Source organism: Prionailurus bengalensis, chromosome D2 (genome assembly GCF_016509475.1).
Source record: "Prionailurus bengalensis isolate Pbe53 chromosome D2, Fcat_Pben_1.1_paternal_pri, whole genome shotgun sequence".
Classification (NCBI taxonomy): Eukaryota; Metazoa; Chordata; class Mammalia; order Carnivora; family Felidae; genus Prionailurus; species Prionailurus bengalensis.
This window is the reverse complement of record NC_057351.1, coordinates 11179016-11196930: the sequence shown is the minus strand read 5'-3', so window position 1 is coordinate 11196930 and position 17915 is coordinate 11179016. Positions and strand designations below refer to the sequence as shown.

The 17915-nt window shown below is 37.8% G+C and overlaps 1 protein-coding gene across 11 annotated transcripts in view; it reads left to right on the top strand.

The window, feature by feature from the left end:
* The window catches only part of RYR2 (ryanodine receptor 2), a 756924-nt gene that overhangs the window by 539487 nt on the left and 199522 nt on the right, over positions 1-17915 (top strand). For all 11 annotated transcript variants that reach the window (XM_043596215.1, XM_043596214.1, XM_043596207.1 and 8 more), the window contains 7 exons: positions 939-1212; positions 6229-6343; positions 7690-7822; positions 8029-8132; positions 12689-12824; positions 13370-13556; positions 15698-15803. In XM_043596215.1, coding sequence (XP_043452150.1) covers positions 939-1212; positions 6229-6343; positions 7690-7822; positions 8029-8132; positions 12689-12824; positions 13370-13556; positions 15698-15803 — 1055 coding nt within the window. The remainder of the gene's footprint in view (positions 1-938; positions 1213-6228; positions 6344-7689; positions 7823-8028; positions 8133-12688; positions 12825-13369; positions 13557-15697; positions 15804-17915) is intronic.

Below are 17915 nucleotides of genomic sequence, written 5' to 3'. Positions count from 1 at the left end.
GTTCTGACGTGCTAAAATTATCAGCCTGGTTTTGAGACATGTGGAAGTATACTGGCTATTTATCTACATTTTCTGTTTGGTTAAAATTGGTAGGTTTTGTTTTTCCTTTACTTCCTGTGTAGATTAAAGCAGGTAAAACAGCTTCTTTTGAAAATCTGCCAGTGTGTTAATGGTAGGAATTGAGTACCTCTTTGTGTCTCAGTTGGTCGCATCTTTCTACTTAGCTTTGACATTTTTATTATTTATTTTTAGGAGGTTTGGAAGTTCTATTGCTTTTGTCTGTATTACACTGTATGTTACATTGCAAATTTACATTAGAATAACTTTTCACTTGACTACAGCTTTACAATCAAATCCTTTGAAGACATTTTAACTGACAATTAGGGATCCAAATTATAGTCAAAATATAATTATATGAGGTCACTATTACAAATGGCTCAAATGAGGAGATAGAAAAATAGTTCCTTGAGTGCACATGACTGACTTTATAAGGATGTATGGTGATGTCACGTCTGGGAGGAAAATAATGCAACAAAGGAAATAAAAGTGGAAGTAATAGTTCATATTGATTACCCTATGGATTGCCAACAATAGTTTTGAAAAAGTGGCCATAGTTCTGAAACAGCTTAAATTCTTTAATTATAAGAATGAGTGTTAAGGAAAAGCTTGTGTGTTTTTGCCTTTTCATGTTCATAACTCATTTTTATTGACATATATATATATGACATATATATATGACTGACATATATATATATATATATATATATTATATATATAGCGTTTAAATGAAGTTTTTCTTCAAAGAATGTTCCTAGCCTTTTCATTTCTGGTATTAGGCTGGGGCTATGAGAGGTACAGCTGAAATGCCCAACTCATTTGTCTTCTCTCGTTTGTTTGTTTTTTTTTCCTTTTAAAAAATATCCGTAATGACTGTGCAGCCACTCTTCAGCAGTTGATTTCTGAGACCATGGTCCGATGGGCGCAAGAGTCTGTCATTGAAGACCCTGAACTGGTGAGGGCCATGTTTGTGTTGCTCCATCGACAGTACGATGGCATTGGGGGTCTGGTCCGGGCTCTGCCAAAGACCTACACTATAAATGGTGTCTCCGTGGAGGATACCATCAACCTGCTGGCATCTCTCGGTCAGATTCGTTCTCTGCTGAGTGTAAGAATGGGCAAAGAAGAAGAGAAGCTTATGATTCGTGGATTAGGGTAATTTATTTAACTACTACAACCTCTGTCTTATAAATGTCTTCCTTCTAATGGTTTATTCCAGTAGGTGCACTGTACGTTTATTAATATAGATACACTGCTTAGATTACAGGCACACCGCATCGTATTGTGCCTTGCTTTATTGCACTTTGCAGGTAGTGTGTTTTTCACAAACGGAAAGTTTATGACCACCTTGCATCGAGCAAGTCTATGGGCACCTTTTTTTTTTTTTTAACATCATTTGCTCACTTTGTGTCTCTTTGTGTCACGTTTTGGCAATTCTCACAATATTTCAGGCTTTGTTATTATTATTATATTTGTTATGATGGCCTGTGATCAGTGGTTACGACTCACCGAAAGCTCAGGAAATGTTAGTATTTTCAGCAATAAAGTATTTTTTAATTGAGGTACATATGCTGTTTTGTAAAACATAATTTTCCTATGCTTTTAATCGACCATAGCATATTATAAACATAACTGTTGTATGCACTGGGAAACCAAAAAATTTATTTGATTTGCTTTATTGCAATATTTTGCTTTATTGCAGTGATCTGGAACCAAATCTGCAATATTTGTGAGATACACCTGTAATATGATTATTAAATGAGATTGTTGCTTTTCTAGAAATTATATTTTACAGCTCACTAGAAAAACGACTGATTTTACAACTAGATGCTAAGGTGGCAATGATACAGCACATATCTTAGAGGGTTTTTTAAATTAATTTTTCAGTAATGTACAATCATATATAAAAATACAGGTTAATAAAAACACATTAAACTCTGTGGGGAGACAAACACTCACCACAGGAATGAGGAATTTTGTCTGTATTTACTGGGCCTTGAAAAAAGAATGGGGAGAGAATTCAACATTATAGGTGCGCTTTGTGTGAATTTGGGGATTAACGTTTATACCTCATGTGTAGCCTAAGGATCCCAAAACTGAGAACATAAAAATTGGCCTCAAATCACTGTGAAATTTTGAAGGAAAAACCTAAATACTACCAGTGGTTAACTTACAATCGAAAATTGCAAAGTACATAAGGAAACAGTCTGCCTTAAGCAAGGGTCTGCAGATACAATACTGGTGGAGTCAGAACACCTATTTCAAAACTTCAGATAATACAGTGCCAGAAAGAGAACATAAAGTTACTGTATTTAAAATGGTAAAAATACAAAGGATAAATCAATTCTCCAAAAATAAATCATGGAAAAATGTCCATGAAAATTTGAAAAGGATCCAAAGATCTCTCTCTGCCCTCCCCTGCTTGCACTCTTGTCTTTCTCCCTCTATCTCAGAAATAAATAAACATTAAAAAAATAAAGAAAAATTATTTAAAAAAGAGGGGAGGTGTGCCTGGATGGCTCAGTCAGGTTAGCTTCCAACTTCGGCTCAGATCTGATCTCACAGCTTATGAGTTCAAGTCCCATATCAGTCTCTGTGCTGACAGCTAAGAACCTGGAGCCTGCTTCAGATTCTGTCTCCCTCTCTCTCTGCCCCGCCCCCTCTCTCTCAAAAATAAACAAAGAATAAAAGAAAATATAAAAAGGAAAAGATCAAAAGAGAACTTCTAGAAATGAAAAATACATTAAATGACATTAAAAACAGTGAATTGGTTAAATTAGGAAAGATATAGCTGAAGAGAAAATTGGTAAGTGGGATCATAGATCTGAGGAAATTACTTAGTACTGTAGCACTGAGAGGTAAAGATAAGAAAATGCAAAAGAGCAGTTTTGAGACCTAGAGGATAGTATAAGAAGGTCTACAATATGGTGAACAGGATTTCTGGAAAAGACAGAATAGATAATCTAGAAAATGGGGACATTTGAAGAGCTAGCTGTTGGCTTGAGTTTTTCAGAATCAATGAAGAACACAAGTTCACAGATTATCCTCAAGTACAGGTAGTTCCATATACCCACCTGGATAGAATGTAGGGAAACTGCATAAAACCAGTGATAGACTATCTTAAAACTAAGCTGAAAGAAAAGCCAGAATACTTACCAAAAACAGAAGAAAACAAAAACAAACAATGACAACAACAACAGCAACAAAAAAACAGTATTTGGAATTCTCAATGGCAAAACTAAAGATCATTACTCAATGAGAAACCATAGTCAAAATTCTGACAGAAAATAACCATCAATTTACAATGTGTTACTCAGTTGAGAATTCTTCACAATGAACTTGTGCTTCAAGGAGATTTGGAGATCAGAGTTTATAGCCCATATTTAAGAGTGAGGGCAATACAAAGATATTTCAGAATATTTACTTACAGTTCCTCATCGAAAGACCTTCTAAAGGCTGTGCATTAGAGAAAAGGAAATGGAATTCAGAGAGAAAGAATGAGAAGCAGTAAGTTTTATTGAGTGTGTAACTGATGTATACATGCGTAAATATAGGAATCACTCACAAGATTGCATAATTCTGGAATATGAAAATACAAAAATAAAAGTTTAAGCTTTATCACATTTGCAAGAATAATATCTAAACATTGGATGTAGAAATTGAATGTAAAATGTTGAAAAGTGATAGAGAATACAAACATTCTGCCAAAACAGTTAACCTAGTTAGAGAAATATTAAAGAGGAGAATGAAAATAACTACTGACATGGATAAAATAGGGTATAAAGAAACAATAAAAGGGTTAAAGAAACCTAGAGTTCTTAAAACAAAACAAAACAAAACACTAATGGAATGGAATGACTACTGTTTTCTTTGACCTAAAAAATAACATTGTGGGTAGAAAAATTATAGAAAGACTCAGATTGTGTAGTATTATTTACGTGCGTTCTAAGTTCAGAACATGATACTGTATATTGGTCTTGGAACTATCAAGTATTTGAAATCATTAAAATAACGCTGGAAGGTTCTATTCCAAAATCATTATCACGGCACACTAAAAATAAGTATACTAACAGGACAAAAGAAGGAGAACAGAAAAACCGAAACAACAAAAGCAAATTCGATGGTCCTTGTAATCATATGAACATGAATCTTATTTTTTGATCGTTTATTTATTTATTTATTTTGAGAGCGAAAGAGACAACGTGTGAATGGGAGGGGCTGAGAGGGGGAGGCAGAATCCCAAGCAGGCTCCCAACTCAGCACAGAGCCCAACATGGGGCTCAGTCTCACAACCGTGAGATCACGACCTGAGCTGAAATCAAGAGTTGGACGCTCAACTGACTGAGACACCCAGGTGCCCCTGAATCTTGTTTTGAATACTAATACTTATATCTAACCCAAAAGGGCCTTGCACATAAATGATCTTACTTAACCAAATGAAAAAGGAAGCCTTCTAGGAAATGAACTCTTTCTTGTCAAATGAACATATAGTGATAATATATGCTGTTAACACATAAATCAGTAGTGATAAAACAAAATATTTCTGAAACAAAAAGTTACGTCTTTGTGGTATGAGACATACTTCTCACGGGACACGTTTAATGAGTGACAACCTGCCTACTGATTGGTAGAATTATAAATCCACTCAATTTACTTGGAACTAAAGGCAAACAAGAGTTTTCAATTAAATATTTTCCAAAGTTCGGTCATGCAAAACGATTTCAATTAATGAAAGAACACAGCCTGTGATTGATTACAAGTGTGGTTTGAAAATGGAAGGTTCTCCTGCTACATGTGTTGCTGTCTTCCGTGAAGGAAAAGGAGTCCTTTCTTTACCCCATATGTTCTTGCACGGAATAGATCTGGCCTATTTTAGTCTTTGGCCCCCACGTCATTTTTGTGAGTTGTGCTATCTAAAGACTCTTGTTATTGAAGATGAACTAAACCCAACTAAAAGTGAAAAACTAGGAGCACTTGAGTGGTTCAGTTGGTTAAGTGTCGAACTCTTGATTTCGGCTCAGGTTGCAATCTCACGGTTCGTGGGTTCAAGCCCCACGTCGGGCTCTGCGCTGAGAGCACAGAGCCTGCTTGGGATTCTCTCCCTCTCTCTCTGCCCCTGTCTCACTTGCTCTCTAGCTCTCTCAAAATAAACATTAAAAAACAAAAGTGAAAAACTAAAACTAAAAAAAAAAAAAAAGGCAAAAGAAAATCATTATACAAGATTCATACTATTTCATTGTCTTGATATGCCTGGAGTACCTATAAGTTAGCATATGACTAAATCAAGAGGTGCGTGAGTCAAAGGAGATCAGATATGAAGGGAAAGTTTGTTTCCCTGCAGGCTGTGCAATATAATTTTCTTGTTACATCCATGACAGGAGTGTTTTGTAGAAAAAATCATATTGGTTTAATTTACGTTCAAATAAAAATCAAGAGTTATTTATTTTTAATGTCTACTAAACATTAATATCCTTAGGAATGCCTTTACATACATATTATAAAAATATGTAATGGAATAGTAATAATGGGAAACATTTTGGATATCATCTGCTGCTTTTTTTTTTTTTTCCAAATTGTCCATTTTAATTTGCTGGATTTAGATTAGTTGAACCTGGCCTTGATGTGTATTCAGTTTCTCTTTGAGAATATGTTTCCTTTAAAAAAGCATTTCTCTGGAATGATAACACAAAATGTTATTAAACATACAAATATTGAATATAGTGTGAAAAATAACCTACATGAAAAGCATAGATGTTTTTATATCAATAATTTATATGGGAATTTTCATAGAAACATGGTATAACAGTGACTCATTTCTATACTAAAGAAGGTTGAACAGATGTTTGGATATATATAAAATTAGGAATAAGTGTCCAAAAGTATATTTCATATAGATGAATGTTTACATATTTAGTACCTTTCTTGTAATGGAAAAAAAATAGATAACTTGTATACTATTTTTGAGAGGCTATCATTATTTTTTGAGGAAAACTCAATTAATTATGCTTATTAGCTTTTGCTTTTATTAACTTTAATCATGATTGTGCTTACTTTTTTGTTCATGCCAGGAATTATTTCCAAAAGATTTATCAGGACCTCAGATAAATTGTCATTTAAATTTTTCTCTGACCTTTGTGCTCCCCTCCCCCCTACCTATATTGTCCTTTCTAGGGATATCATGAATAATAAAGTATTTTACCAGCACCCTAATCTCATGAGGGCACTTGGGATGCACGAGACGGTGATGGAGGTCATGGTGAATGTCCTTGGAGGTGGAGAGTCCAAGGTAAAGGAAAACCTTTGATTCTTAAGATGCGAAGAAATATGACTCCTGAGGGCATCCATTACATATTCTTAATGAGGATTTCTTAAATCTTCTTAGGAGGACTATTTTTTAAAGAATAGCTTTCGAAAAAAAACCATAATAAAAACCTTATAGATTGAGAATTGAATATGCTAGTTATTTTTTTCCTTTGATATTGGCAACAGTTTCTATCTTATACCGTGTAATTTTCTGTCTCCTAAACTATTCCCATTTAGTGGTTATTTAGAAACTTTAAACGTTAATACTATGCTAACTTTTCAAAATTCTGAATTATAAATTAATGTCCATTACATAAAAAGTCCAAAATACAAAACATGTTCTTCAGACCCAGACATTCCCCTTGATTTAGACAACAGTGAGTTCCACTAAATTCCTGATCCAGGCCACGTTTTGAAGATGGTGCTCTGGAGTATTTGTTTTAAGACTATAAAGTTAATTTTTTAAGTGATTCAAAATTAAAATAAAGTTCTTTAAAACCAAATGAACAAGAGTAATAAAACAGGCAACTTCATGTGAATCAGTGTAATTTCATGACCTACAATTTGCAAAATATATTTCAGTATTTTTGGAAATGTTAAGATATATTCTTCAAAATATGGAAAGGAGTCCATATTTCTCATGTTCAGTTAGACAGACTTACAAAGATATTTATAAAGTATTCTGTTAGGGAGGGACTCAAGGGATTCATCTGGGGTATATTAGAACAAGATTTGGCCCTCAGGGGAGATGTATTTGATGGGATCTAGCATGCAGACCTTCTGGTCAAGGGGCTCATCACAGTGACAAGTCGGGCAAATCAGGGAAGGTGTGAATCCTGGAAACTTAAAAACAACAACAATAACACCTATGGTAAGAACGCCCTTCTGTGGTTCCAGGTAGTGGAACTTTTCACAAGTGGTCTCATTGAACTTTCCCTATGTTACCTCAAGTAAGTATTATCATTCATTTTAATCCAGTTTTACAGAACTGAATCATTGAGACGGAATATCATCCCGAGGAAGCACAGCTAACGGGTAGTCAGGACTCACAACTGAGTCTGCCTGAATGCTGACTAGGTTTGTGCTGCCTGTAGATTAGTTCCAGATCAATTCATTGATGATAATGAGGTTTATAAATTAGTGCTGGGCTTGTTCTTCAATGGCTCAAAGACTAGGTGAGTTAAAGTCGAGACAAATGATGGTCTTCAGTCTCGAAGGCTTGGCACCCATGGGCACCCATGGAATGACAGTGTGATTGGATCTCAGCTTCTGAACTCAGTTTTCTGAAGACCATTGGCTCTCACCGCTAACTAAATGCTCTTTATGTAGGAAATCACTTTTCCCAAGATGGTGGCCAACTGTTGCCGTTTTCTTTGTTACTTCTGTCGTATAAGTCGGCAGAATCAAAAAGCTATGTTTGACCATCTCAGCTATTTATTGGAGAACAGCAGTGTTGGTCTTGGTAAGTAAATTCGTGGCTTTTATTTCATCTTTAAGATAAAAAGAATATATTACAGTTAAAAATTAAACTTTAATGGAAATTAATTTTAGATTAGTGCAGTATGTGTTGTATTTAGAAATGAAATTTTGAGGGAAAGTATGTTTTTATATAGCCTTCATGGTTGCCGCACAATCTGGGTTTTGTCTCAACGTTGTTTGAATTAACAGCCTCACCAGCAATGAGAGGTTCAACACCCCTGGATGTGGCAGCCGCATCAGTGATGGATAATAATGAACTGGCCTTAGCTCTGCGTGAGCCAGATTTGGAAAAGGTAAGCAACATCCACACCCCTGTGTGTGTGTGATGCTTGTTTGTAGTTGTTTCTCAAGATTATTTAAATATAACTGTAATGGAGTCATAGTTACATTGATACAGTCACATCTATTGCGTACTATAAACATGTTACATATATTACCTATAGCATATAATTGTAAATTACAAAGAACAAGAAACTTGAGATAAAGTGTTTCCTCTGATCACATGCATTTTTCTCTGGAAAGGGAATGAACAAAAAGTATCTGTTGTTACTTTTGTTTTAGTCATACAGTTTCAATTTCTTCCAAGGTTGTTTTAACATCCCAGAGTACATTTCGTATCCTATAGACATATATTCCAGGGCAAGGCATCCGTGACATATTAAGACCTTGCACTGTAACCAAGCACTTGAAACCCCATACACGTTTGCCGGAACATAGATAAGTCCCCCCCCCCCCCAGTGTTGTCGTTGTGATTGCACTCTAAGTAGTCTCCCCGGTCCCTCCCTTGCTCCCCTATTTAGCAGCCAGAGTGAGCCTCCTGAAAGGATCTTATTAATCCTGTCTACAATTCTTCCAGAGACTTCCTGCCTCGCTTCAAGTAAAGGCATTGTGATAGCTTCTGACCCATCTGATTTCGCATATCCGTCTTATCTCATTTCCTGCAATTCTCCTCATCTTTTCTGTTTGCTCCAGCCACGCCAATTGCGTTCCTGCCTCAGGGACCCTGTGCTCACTGCTCCCTCCATCTGCAGTATTCTTCTGCCTTATGTCTTCCTGGCTCTTTTCCTGACACCCTTCCACTCACTCCAAGTCACCTTTTAGTCTAGCCCTTCATGCTCATGCCATTTAAGATTGAAACCTCTTCTCTGTTTCCTTTCTTGTCTTTGCTGCTTTCTTTCCAACAGTTGAAAAAAAAACACATTTGTAGGGGCACCTGGGTGGCTCGGTCAGTTGAGCATCCAACTCTTGATTTCAGCTCAGGTCAGTGATCCCAGGGTCTGAAACGCCCAGAGTCTAAGAGACCCCCAAAAACGAACCACCAGAGTCCAGAGTCAAAGCTAAGCAGCAAGGGTCATTTATTGCAGGTTCGAACCTGGACCTCTGCGCCCCCGTTGCCGGTGACGCCAAGAGGCCCTGAGAGAGGTTTTTACACCCCTTTTATAGACAGGTACAAACAAGTCATGGGGAAATCAGGAATTTTCCACAGTTACAGAGCTGCAATTGGTTGGTGTTTAAAGTTGGACACTTAACAGTATTCGATTGGTTCCTGCCTTTAGGTCAGACCACAACCGGGGGTACGGGTATCACAATGATTGATCAGGAACACATGGATGTGCCAAGCAACAATGATTGATCAGGAGTACACGGATGTGCCAAGTAACAATGGTTGATCAAGAATATACGGATGTGCCAGGCAATAATGATTGATCAGGAATACATGGGCGCACCAAGCAATTGTACAGAAGCGGAACAAGCTGGTTAAGCTTGGTTAGGTTTCAGTTTCCCATAACTTAAGCTTTTAAGTTTCAATTTTCTCAGGCCTCTCAGGTCCTGGGATCGAGCCCCACGTCAGACTCCACACGGAGCGTGGAAACTGCTTAACATTCTCTCTCTCTCCCTCTGCCCTTCTCCCCTGCTCACTCTCTCTCTCCAAAGGAAAACAAAAACCACACAACAAAAACATATTTGTATATTATAGAGATGAATACACATTTTCATATTATTTATATTTCTGTAAATACAGTTTAATATTTATAGTCTAAAATCATATTTTAAAGCAAATATATTTTACTAAAATCTGTATGTTTGCATATTTTTAGAAACCAACTCCTTACCATAGCAATAAGGTTAGTGAGTCGTGCACGCTCTCTCATTTTTTTGTTTTTTTTTTATTTTTAAAAAATATTTTTTAATGTTTATTTATTTTTGAGAGATAGAGGACAAGCAGGGGAGGGGCAGAGAGAGGGAGACACAGAATCGGAAGCAGGCTTCAGGATCTAAGCTGTCAGCACAGAGCCCGACATGGGGCTCGAACCCATGAACTGTGAGCTCATGACCTGAGCTGAAGTTGGGTGCTTAATCGACTGAGCCACCCAGGCGTCCCTAAAATCTTTTTATCTACACACGCATTAAATTGGCTACTATTTAAAAAGTTGACCATACCAAATGTTGTGGAAGATACAGAGCACCTGGAACTCTTACCTGTTGCTGTTGAGATGAACAATGGTAGAGTCAGTTTGGAAAGCAGGTTGGCAGTTTCTTCACAAATTAAATGTATCCCTGTCCTAAACGCACACCTAGCCCTCTCACTCATAGGTACTTGCTCATTAGAAATAGGAATGTATGTCCACACAAAGGTGTGGACATTGCTGACAACATTGTTCATCTTAGCCAAAAACTAGAGACCATGTCCATCAGGTGATGAATGGATAAGGAAGCACAGACTATTTCCATATGCGGTGGAAGGCTGTTATGAAGCAAAGGGAAGGAATGAAGTCTTGACATGTGTTGCAATGTAAATGACTCTAAAAATCATTATTCTGAGTGAAATAAGCCAGGCACAGAACGACATACATATCTTTATATACATATATATACAATTATATACTTATATGCATTTATACATTTACATACTATATATATGTGTGTGTATATATATATATATATATATACACACACACACACACACACATGCATGTACATTATATCTTTATACATGGATTGCATGTTCTAGAATAGACCAGTTAATTTGTAGTGACACCAAGCAGATTGTCAAGGCATCCACATGCAGGGAGGGATGGATGGGTCCTGAAGAGTGATGGAAATGTTCTATTTTTTTCTTAAGTTTATTTATTTATTTTGAGAAAGAAAGCGGGAGAGGCAGAGAGAGGGAGAGACAGAATCTCAAGCAGGTTCCATGCTCTCAGCACAGAGCCCAACATAGGGCTCGAACTCACAAACTGTGAAATCATGACCTGAGCTGAGATCAAGAGTTGGATGCTCAACCAACTGAGCCCCACAGGCTCCCTGTGATAGAAATGTTCTGCATCTTGACTGTGCTGTGTTTTTACCAATGCATAAATCTCTCAAAGATCACTGAACTTATACTTTAAATAGATGAGTTTGTTGTACATAAATTATACTTAAATTTGGTACAAAATATTTTTAGCTAGATTGTTTATTTCTTTTTCAAGCCGATTTAACTTGATCTGGGTTAATTTGATAAGTTGCTTGACTGGCAGTCTACTGCCATTGATAATAACACAGGGATTTCTTTTAAAACTGGACCAGTTATGAAATTTGCCAAGGATCAACATTCACTTAAAACAGTAATTTAAAAGGCAACGATAAGCAGAAAATTCAATGTGTTAAAATCAGTAATACTAAAAGGTAGGTAATACTTGCTCAAATTTTATAGAGAGTGAAACCATGGCTCAGAAGGATCCAGTAAATAATGCAGAAAAGATTTGAACCCAAGGTATTTGAATACAAACTTAAATTGATAATACCATGTTGAAAGTGAATTCACTTTTCTAAATGTCACTGTATCTCAGATGGGTCTTTCAGTATCTCCGATGGATTCAGGTTTTATACTGGGTGAGGGGTCTTTAGACATTTTTAAAGTTTATCAAATATATCATAATATATATATATATGTGATTTATATATAATGTATAATACATATGATATATAATATAAATGTGTATATATATATGTATATATATATACACATATATATGCACACACAATTTTTTAAACATAAGTTCTACATCCAATTTGGGGCTTATCTCACAACTGCGAGATCAGGAATTGCATGGTTTACCGACTGAGCCAGCCAGGTGGCACAAATATGTTTATAGATAAAAGTCTCAAATTAAATGATGTGAAACTTAGGAACATTTTCTTTCATAGAGTTGATTTATAAATATTTTTATGATGATAGCACTTTGTTATGATTTATAAATATTTCTTAATTCTAAGGTTTTGCTAAAGAGAGTTCATGTGTTGTCATGAGGTTAAAAACAACTTGCAGGGGCACCTGGGTGGTCACTCGGTTAAGCTGCCTACTCTTGATTTCGGCTTAGGTCATTAGGTCACAGTTCATGAGGTCGAACACCGAGTTGGGCTCTGCACTGGCCGCTCGGAGCCTTCTTGGGATTCTCTCTCCTCTCTCTGCCCCTCCTCCCCCAAAATAAATAAACAAACATTTAAAAAAACAAAAACTTGTAAAACCACATTCTTTTTTTTTTTTAACTGTTTTATTCTCTTTTGAGAGAGAGAGAGAAACAGAGCACCAGCAGGGGAGGCACAGAGAGAGGGAGACACAGAATCTGAAACAGGCTCCAGGCTCTGAGCTGTCAGCACAGAGCCCAATGCACGGCTGGAACCCATGAACCGTGAGATCATGACCTGAACTGAAGTCAGATGCTTAACCGACTGAGCCACCCAGGCACCCCAAAACCACATTTGTTTTAAACTGTCCTTTGAGAATATCATTTATTATGTATCGTATTAGCATCTAATGACTTCCGACCCACAGGATAACACATTTGCTTATCCTTGTTTGTAGGTAGTTCGATATTTGGCTGGTTGTGGACTGCAGAGTTGCCCGATGCTGGTATCTAAGGGTTACCCAGATATTGGGTGGAATCCAGTTGAAGGAGAGAGATACCTTGACTTTCTCCGATTTGCTGTCTTCTGTAATGGTAAGACTAATTGATTTGGGTCTTTTTTGGTCATGATTAAAACTGCATAAAAATAGATGCATAAAATAATAATATATCCTAGAATTTTCGTCTAAGAAGCAAATATTAGTAAAGAAAAAGTTAGTAAAATATTTTATAATCAGTAGTTTGTTCACAGTAATAATTTAATTTCTAATATTTTTTTGAATGCGATGGTTTTATTATTAAACTAACATTTTTAGGCAGTTACAAGTTCTTGTAAATTTGAATAATTGGGTCCTAATTAATAGGTAGGCTTATGGCTTCATTTCCTATAATGAATTAACAAGGGTGAAAAAACTATGCATCTGTAATGCTTTTTACTTCCAAATTTTAAGTACAAGAAGCTTTCTGAGTCTTGTGTACATAAAACTAGTGATTTAAGTCGAATTCTAGCTTTATTAGTGACTATGTCCTTTGGTTTTAGTGATTTTTCTTTAAATCTAAATGAACTAATATAACATCTCTTGGCTCAGAATGTCCATGTAACCAATGTTTGTTTGTTCTTGTTCCTCATTTGATTTTAGGGGAGAGCGTGGAAGAGAATGCTAATGTTGTGGTGAGGTTGCTCATCCGGAGGCCTGAGTGTTTCGGTCCTGCTTTGAGAGGGGAAGGTGGGAACGGTCTTCTTGCAGCAATGGAAGAAGCCATAAAAATAGCCGAGGATCCCTCTCGAGATGGTCCCTCACCAACTAGCGGATCCAGTAAAACACTGTAGGTCTAATATATATACTCTTAGGAGCAAATTATACTCCTTGTCTTGAAATTTTACAAAATATGATTTGTATTCTGTCAATTGCAATAGAATCCTCTGGTACCCATGATTTCTGCCCTTGAAAATCCAATGTGTTAGACTTGGAAGAACGGATGCAGGGTGCCTGGGTGGCTCCATTGGTTAAGCATCCGACTTTGGCTCAGGTCATGATCTCAGAGTTTGTGACTTCGAGCCCTGCATCAGGCTCTGTGCTGACAGCTCAGAGCCTCGAGCCTGCTTTGCATTCTGCCTCCCTCTCTCTGCCCCTCCCCCATTCACACTTGTTCTCTCTCAAAAATAAACAAACATTTAAAAAAATTAATGAAAAAAGAAGAATGGATGGAATTTGCTGTGGGAATAGCTTGAATAAAGAGAAAATAAGGAAGATGGGGTGAATGTAGCAGGGAGAAGTTTAGGTTGTTTGGAGGAGATGTATTTTGTGAATTTTTTCCCGGGGGGGTAGGGTGGTATGGCAAAGCGAGTCATTACAAACCATGGCAGACAAGATTCTGAAATTGTAGTAGGGTTTGGTGGGAAGCTAGCTGGAATGAGTTTTCAAGATAATAGTAAGAAATTAAGACCTTTAGCAAGAGAATGGGGGACTTAACTGGCATAGTGGTAAAGCCCAGAAAAGGGGGCGTTGTCATTCTGAGGAGCAAAATGCTTGATTAAGTACAATGGCTGATATGGGAGGCAGTAGCTACCTTACATTTCTACATAGTAGACATTATTAATACTTGATTCCAGCAACGGACATGAGTCAACCCAGGCATGTTGCTTCACAGTTTTTATCTGTGGCGGTGAGTGTCCTGCTAACAGATCCTACTCCCATGCTACTGACCCCCCTGGAAAAGATAGAATGTAGGGCTTACTGGAGGCAAATTTCCAAGCAGAGTAGTCCTGCAGACCCTCATTCTTGTATACACAGACTAGGCCTAGATGTCTATGTCAAGTCCAAGGTGGTTTCAGACTGGGAGTCTTCCCAGATCATGTTACATGTTTATCAATTAGCCACAGAGGAGCTAGGTGGCCCTCAGTTTCTCTAAGTAGTGGAAAATATATCAAGAGATCTCTGGCCCAGGACCACACTAGTGAGTGGGCACACAGCGCCCTGGGAGCAGCATTGCATGCCAAGAGGATGTGGTCAACAAGGCCTTGCTGTTACCCTGCAGACTGCTAGGTCCAGCTGAGCCACCTACCAAGGGAGGGGTGAATGATGTGATCTTCCAAGGCCATCTAGATTGGTCCCTCATTAGCAAGATAATGAAGTCTTTGTTTTTCTCACAGAGATGGGGAGGGAGGCATGTTGGATTATTTGGGAGTGGCTGGGTGGGGTAGAGTACATGGTAAAGAGATAGTAAGTGAAAGATAACACATTTCTAAGTACTTTTTCTGAGCCGAGCACTGTCCTAGGTGCTTTACATTTGCTATCTTATAGGACAGATCTTTGTCACCTTTTTTGTAGATGTAAGCTATTTATAAAAGTCTTCTAAACAGCACCTGGCTGGCTCAGTCCATTAAGCTTCCCACTCTTGGTTTCAGCTTAGATCTCACAGCTCATGATGTCACAGTTTGTGAGTTTGGGCCCCATATTGGACTCTGTGAGGACAGTGCAGAGCCTGTTTGGGATTCTTTCTCACTCTCCTTCTCTTTCTGCCCCTCCCCTGCTTGTATGCGCTCGCTCTCTCTCTCTCTCTCTCTCTCTCTCTCTCTCTGTAGATAAATAAATAAATAAGCTTAAAAAAAAGTAAGTTTAAACTTACCAAGTCTTTCCATTAGTTATTTTCTTTGTTAAAACAAAGGTTGTCTGCCTCTAGAAATAAGCAGATTCCAACAAATTAGCAATTCTTTTTTTCGTTTGAGGGATTCTCAGTATTAAAGTTCCCACAAATGTATTCTTGGTGTCTGGTCTTTAACTCGTTGTTACTTGCCTTTAAAAATGTCAAGCTACAAATTAATCACATACATGAAAAGTAGCAGAAGAGGCAGGATGAATTACCTTGGGGATCCCTTTTCTCCAAGAAGTATGTAATAAACATGAAGTGTCATTTTATCATCATGTTTCCTTTGCTTTCTGTTTCTTTTGAACAATCTACAAAAGTGAGACAGAAGAGGAGGAGGATGACACTATCCACATGGGGAATGCCATCATGACGTTTTATGCGGCTTTGATTGACCTCTTAGGACGCTGTGCTCCTGAAATGCATGTAAGTGCTTTGGGGCCCAAGAACAGCGATCCTGGCTTATCCGTCTATGTGAAGAATCCACAGGGCCACCTGGCTGGCTCAGTCGGTCAAGTGTCCGACTCTTGGTTTTGACTCAGGTCATGATCTCACGGTTCATGATTTCGAGCCCTGCGTTGGGCTCTGTGCTGGAAGCAGGGAGCCTGCTTGGGATTCTCTCTCTCTCCCTTCCCCACTCACGCTTGTCTCTGTCTCTCCCAAAATAAATAAATAAAAACAGAAAACAATCCATAGCCGGCAAACATCATAACGGCATCCAAAACCAATAATCTCCACGCTCCATTAAAAATAATAGCAGCCGCCTAATTGCTGAACAAGTGTTTATTTAGTTGGAAATGCCTTGGTTGTAAAATTAGTAATGAGATTTCAGTACAAGTCATTAGTGGAATAGCCAGTTACATCTATATCTCTCAAACGCATTCAGCCTCCCTGTACTTGAAGAAGAAAAGAATACATTTTTCCTATAAATTTCCTCTGCTAATTTAGTGCATGCAGAGAGAGAGAGAGCAACAGCTCCCAACAAGAGTCATTTTCTTGGTGCGCAGTATCTCGTCTCTGAGGGAGCTGCCATATGCCCGTCACTGGTTTAGGGGAAAGTGGGAGTGCGGGTGGTTACAGAGATGGAAACAGCTATTCAGGCTCTATGGATTGGCGTTTTCTAAAATGTTCTGACGGAGAAGAAATTAGAAGTCTCCTGGAATGGTACTTACTTTTACTCCGTAATACATTCAGATGTTTTGTACTTTATTTTACCCTAACCGGCTTTGTTTTATTCTGTCGTATTCATTTTAAAAGTGCTAGCTTTTAAAGGCTCATAAAATTAGCTTCATGGCCTGGGAATGGGAAAGACCACAGAGATCGAAACACAGTGAACAGTGCTGGGGCATATGTCAGATACACGTCTAAACTGAAAAGCCCATGGGACTGTTGCTTACAAATCACATCTTTCTACATATGCTTAGGATCTGTGGGGGTTTTGTGCGTTTTTTTTCGTGTTGTGTTTTATTTTTCTCTACTTCTTTTTTCTTTTTCTTTTTGTTTTTTTTGTTTTTTCGTTTTTTGTTTTGGTCTCCTTCTCTCATGGCTGTAGGTTAAAACCTTCATGTTTTCTTGGGGCACCTGGGCGGCTCAGTCGGTTCAGCGTCCAACTTTGGCTCAGGTCATGATCTTGCGGTTCCTGAGTTCAAGTCCTGCATCCGGCTCTCTACTGAGAGCTCGGATCCTGTGTCTCTCTCTCTCTCTCTGCCCGTAACCCCCACCCTCACACTCGGTCTCTCTCGAAAATAAACATTAAGAAAAATAAAATCAGAGAAAGCCTTTAAAAGAAAAAAAAAAAACTTTCATGTTTTCTTGACATAACTTTTTGTTGTGAACAGAGAGGAATCCCAGCGTGGAGAAATGTCAGAATGTTAGAAGGACTTGGAGCCTGTTTGTATGCTGGAGGTGATTGCATACAAAAAACTTCATGCTCCCAGTATCTGTTCTTTTCTCAGTTGACATGAAAGATCAAAGGAACCAGGAAATTATGCCAATAAATGGAAATTTTGTGCTCTATTAAACTAGGAGGAAAAAAAACAAGCGACTCAGTAAGGCGCTAAAGTTGGCACTTCTGAAATTTATTCATCTTCTGTATCGATTGGTTGAAGACCTCCTATGTGACAGAGATTGTACTTGTATTTCTCACCTTGTGGGGAAGGAAACAGGTGCCCCCCCCCATCCCCCACTCCGAAAGCCTGTGGTCTGTTCCAGAGCCTTGCTGAGGTTCTTGACATATCGTATCCAGTCTTTACAGGTCGTCCATTAGCCAGTGACAGCCTCAAAAACCTGTTATGATTCATATTCACGTTTCCCCCACTATATCCTAAACCCTTCCTTGGGAGAAATCAGTATGGAATATGGATAAGGATACAATTACATTTTCATCCCAAAGCAAGAAAGAGGCTAAATCAGTCATAAATATTACTATGTGTTCTGGGTCCAAAGATAATGATTTCATTGTATTTATTCATGTTACAATAGGTATTTATATGTAATTTTGCAAGGTAAGCCTTTGTAGCCTTATCAGATTTTCAGTGT